The sequence below is a fragment of the Hippocampus comes genome, unplaced genomic scaffold (genome assembly GCF_001891065.2).
Source record: "Hippocampus comes isolate QL1 unplaced genomic scaffold, H_comes_QL1_v1.1 scaffold144, whole genome shotgun sequence".
Lineage (NCBI taxonomy): Eukaryota > Metazoa > Chordata > Actinopteri > Syngnathiformes > Syngnathidae > Hippocampus > Hippocampus comes.
The window spans coordinates 723,062-727,290 of NW_017805782.1; the positions used below are offsets into that span (position 1 = coordinate 723,062).

General features: G+C 49.4%; 1 protein-coding gene across 1 annotated transcript in view; it reads left to right on the plus strand.

Annotated features, from left to right (window-relative positions):
- Nucleotides 1-3,025: 3,025 nt before the first annotated feature.
- tdh (L-threonine dehydrogenase) overlaps nucleotides 3,026-4,229 on the plus strand; it is a 5,663-nt gene continuing 4,459 nt past the window's right edge. Inside the window, exon 1 of the mRNA XM_019885035.1 lies at nucleotides 3,026-3,156. Coding sequence (XP_019740594.1) covers nucleotides 3,043-3,156 — 114 coding nt within the window. The 5' untranslated portion in view covers nucleotides 3,026-3,042. The remainder of the gene's footprint in view (nucleotides 3,157-4,229) is intronic.

Below are 4,229 nucleotides of genomic sequence, written 5' to 3' on the forward strand. Positions count from 1 at the left end.
ATATATATGCATCATGTTCATGTCCGCTTGGCTTTGTCACAGTTAATAAAACCAGCAAGTGATTCAAATTGTCATTGAGCAATCTTTATTTAGAGATTAGGAAAAGCTGCACGGGTGTCATCAAGGCTCTTCAAATATATTGTGCATTTTTTTTTTGTTTTGTATCAATCACAAAAATCTATGCACACAAACATGTACATTAGAAGTCTTCAAATTTAACCAAGTATTTGAATTGTTTTTGCTTCATGTACAGCGCCGGTTTGTCGACGGCAGTTGTTGTTTGAAAGTGCACCACCCCAGATATTCGGTCATGTCTGTGCCCACCGAAACATCGGCCAAGGTGACGGCAGTACAGTATTAATAGTGGCGCATCAGCTGGTGCGGTGGCCCTCGTGACTGCTGCTGCTGTTGTTTACGTCACAGCCGTCCTCCACGTACAAAGAAGGACTGCGTGTGACTGTGTGAAGGTCACCGCACCAAACCCTTCTACAACTTTGTTTGGGGGGGGGGAGTGTGTCGGCTTACTGATTAACTCGAGTCCCTTTTGAGTGAGGGAGAGAGAGAAAGATCGTTTTTCCTCATCCCTCTACTAGAGGAAATGGGTGTGCCGGTTCTTCCGCTCACATGCTGGCACGGACCTTCTTCCCGCCCCTTTTTGGTTCGCTCACTTACCTGTCACGTCTCTTTGGTTGTCCTCGATTGAGTGCAAACAAACCAGCGACATCAAATCTTGTCTGGAATAAAAATAAACTCAAGGATTATTTGAGGAATTCTTGAAACAGAGCAAATTGTGTACAAAGTGCTTGAAGGGATAGACAGATGGATCATTAAAAAAAAAAACAAAAGTTTCCAAAAAGGCTTCTCAGGAAATCAAAAACATGCCCATCTTGCTCGAGTTACCAAACGCTGCATCGTTTTTGTTGGCCTTATGCCTTCAATTGCTATCGTACAACGTGACGCCACCACCGCCCAAAATCATGTCCTAGCACGAGTTGAATTTACAAAACCAAAAAGCTAATTTAGTGCGCCGTCACTGATTAAAATGCTCACGCCATCAGCCCAAGCACCTGAAAGCCTTCATGACTTCACAAAGGCCCCCTTTTCAAACATCACCTGCCCACACTCTTCAAAGGTCACATATCGATGCAACCGATAAATCGAGGAGATGACCCATGTGTCTCATAAATGGAAATGAATCTGCATTACAGTGTTACATTTTTAACAAAATGGACTCACTGTTATGGATAGCAAAGGTAAAGCCGGCAGGGGATCCAAAAGCAAATTGGGGATCAGTGCGGGGTCATGTGGAAAATGCGGAGCCAGGCCGGGCAGGGAGGCCGGCTGGCACTGGAATAAGACAAACGGGAACAATTGATTCTGCGCAAAAGTCCAAAAATGGCAAGTGTGCGCACTAGCACCGGCCAAGATCCCACTCCGAATGTGTGAATCATCTGAGCACCCGCTTGCAGATCAGCAGAGCTCCTAGACGCAGGAGGTGATTGCTGACCAGCCGCAGGCGTGGGAGCAACCTCCCCCCAGGCTGACAATGAAAGAAAAGAGCAAGTGGACTCTCCAAAATAAAAGCACAGAAGGAAGAGGGTGCGTGACAACACATCCCACTCCGCTATATCGAAGCTGTTTGCGGTGCAGACATTCAATCGGGAGGCGTCCTCATGTTGCGCAGCGAGCGTGAAGAGGTGAAGGGTTACGACGCTTCTCAAATTTGTTCTCAAGACTTTACATGAGTTCATGAAGCGTACGAATGACAAGAGGGTCAGACCAATAGTATTGATTGGGGGAAATCAAATGGGAAATGAAGCATATGTGTGACCCGCCGTCGCAAAATGGCTGGGATGTCGCACAGGCAGATTCCGAGGTACAAGGGAGTCGTGCTTCAAACTTGTCCTGTCAATGTCATCGTTTTTTTTAACATTTCTTGTGTCGACCCACAGGCGACGTTTCCGTTTGTCGTTTTTCCAACATCTTTTTCAGCTCCTATGAGGCCGGGAATCGGCAGCATTTTCCACCGACTGCGTCCGCTTCAGCGTGCAGAGGCGCAGGCTTCGCAGGCTTCCATTCCAGCTGCGGCCTTCCTGTGGGGAGTTTGCACGTTCTGCCCGTGCCTGCGGGGGTTTTCCCCCGGTTTCCTCCCACATTCCAAAAACATGCCTGGCAGGTTAAGTGAGCGTTCCAAATTGTCCCAAGGTGTGACTGGTTGTTCATCTGTGTGCGCCCTGCGATTGGCTGGCAACCAGTTGTGGGCGTAACCCGCCGACTGCCCCGAGACGGCTGGGCGAAGCTCCGGCGCGCCCGCGACCATCGTGAGGACAAACCGTTTTCGGATGACGAATGGATGGATGGTTGGATGGACCCCAATTTTGCTGCTGTAGACTGCAAATTCCCCCAGTGTGCGACAAATAAAGGTTATCTTATCTTATATTCTCAAATCAAAACTGTTGTACATCTGCCAGGACGTGATTTTGCCTTTGTTTTGGTTGTTTTAAAGTTTGAGGTGTCTGTCACAAAAGCCTCCAAAATAGGAGCATCCAAGTTTCCATGCTGCTTGACGTGTTTCACAGAAAGCAGCCAGTTTTCAACGTTTTTTAGTCAGAACCCATGCTTTTTACTGAACCCAACCTGTGCTCTGCAACCAACGAGTGTGAGTGGTTCAGTTCAGCGGCCTTCAAAACTGGGTCAAAATGCTCGGAAATGGCAAGGCCGGAGCCCGAATTCGACTCCGTGGCCACGTACTGTGAAAGCGGACGTGATCTGTCGGTCACCGCGCCGCCCCGAGAAAAATAAACCGAGACCCGAAAAAAAAAAAAAGCGCAAAGCTCACCCAATGGAAATACCCCGCGCCAGCCACGTGGGCGCGAGGAGTCCTGTTCTCGGAGGGTAAACAAGCAAAAGCCCCCACGGCGCATTGGCGTCACGTGGGCGCGGCCAGCCTCCAAGCTCGGGCCGCACCTCCGGGCGCTGACCAATCAGCGACGAGACCGGCTTCCAGCGAATGCAGATGGCCCCTGCGATATATAGCAGCTGATGCAACTCTGGCTCCAGATAACACCACGAGCATCACAACACGCCACAGGCAGGGCCACCCACCGAGCTCGTTTTGAGGAACGCCAAAGCCAGTCCAATTACGTCCAAACTGTGGTGAGTGCGCTCGAATCCAAGTCTATTAAATCGAGTGAGGACCACTTCCGCATTGAAAAGCGTCTGCCGGTGCGCTCGCTTGTTTTTGGCGCGCTCAGCCTTCGTCGAGAGATGCTATTTGACCCCGATTTTTTTTTTTTAACCCTTTGTGGTTCTCACCTGTTTATAAAGGCCAATGGCATTTCTGTTTTATCCCCCGGCTCCGGACTAATCCGCCCCGAGAGGCTCACCGCCATTTCAAAGCACTTCCGGTTGTCGACGTCAACATTTCTCGTTCCAAACGCAAAAGCGGCAGCCGAGCTTGTTGGCACACCAACGTGACGTGACGCGCATGGCGTGGAGGGGCGGCCCGTGCTGTTGTCCGTTCCAGATGCCCCACAAGTGTGCTCGCTCGGGTCCCCCACGTCAGCGTCTTTTGGTGCGTCACTTTTATTTATACGCGGACACAAACGAGCTATTGCCCCCACTAAACAGAGAAGAACACAAAGGCAGAGCGCACGTAATGTTTTTTTTTTTCGTGTGAATGGCTACAAAAAAAAACGCCCTCGCTTGCTGATTGGACGCCGCTGAAGGCAGGGCAGCATTGTATAAAAACTCGGCAAGTTGCTCGCCTCTTTCCTTCTGGGAGAGCTGCACGGTGAGTGTTTTGTCCTTCCATCGGAACCGTGTCATAGGGATGTGATGAGCAAAAAGGATTCCAACGATTTGTGAGAAGCAAAAAGTGGTCTACGGCGCTGTCCTCCTCTCAGCTAAAACGTGTTTGCCGTTCGTGACAATTTGCATGTCAAGAGGAAGGAAATAGCTTCACATTTCCGGACGTGTGTTCTTAAAATGCACTTGAATGTAATCTTGTGAACATCAAAAGGATCAAACAATTGATGGATGGATGGGTGGTAGTAAGTCCTGTTTCTTTTTTTGCTAAAATAGAAGAACCTCCACGTCACTGTGTAATTTACCACATCCGCAGGATGATGTAACCCCAAATTTCCAGGATGACGATATCATTGTTTGGAAATTCTGATTATCTTATGATCCTGGGGGGGGTATGATCCTGGGGGGGGGGGGGGGAGGGG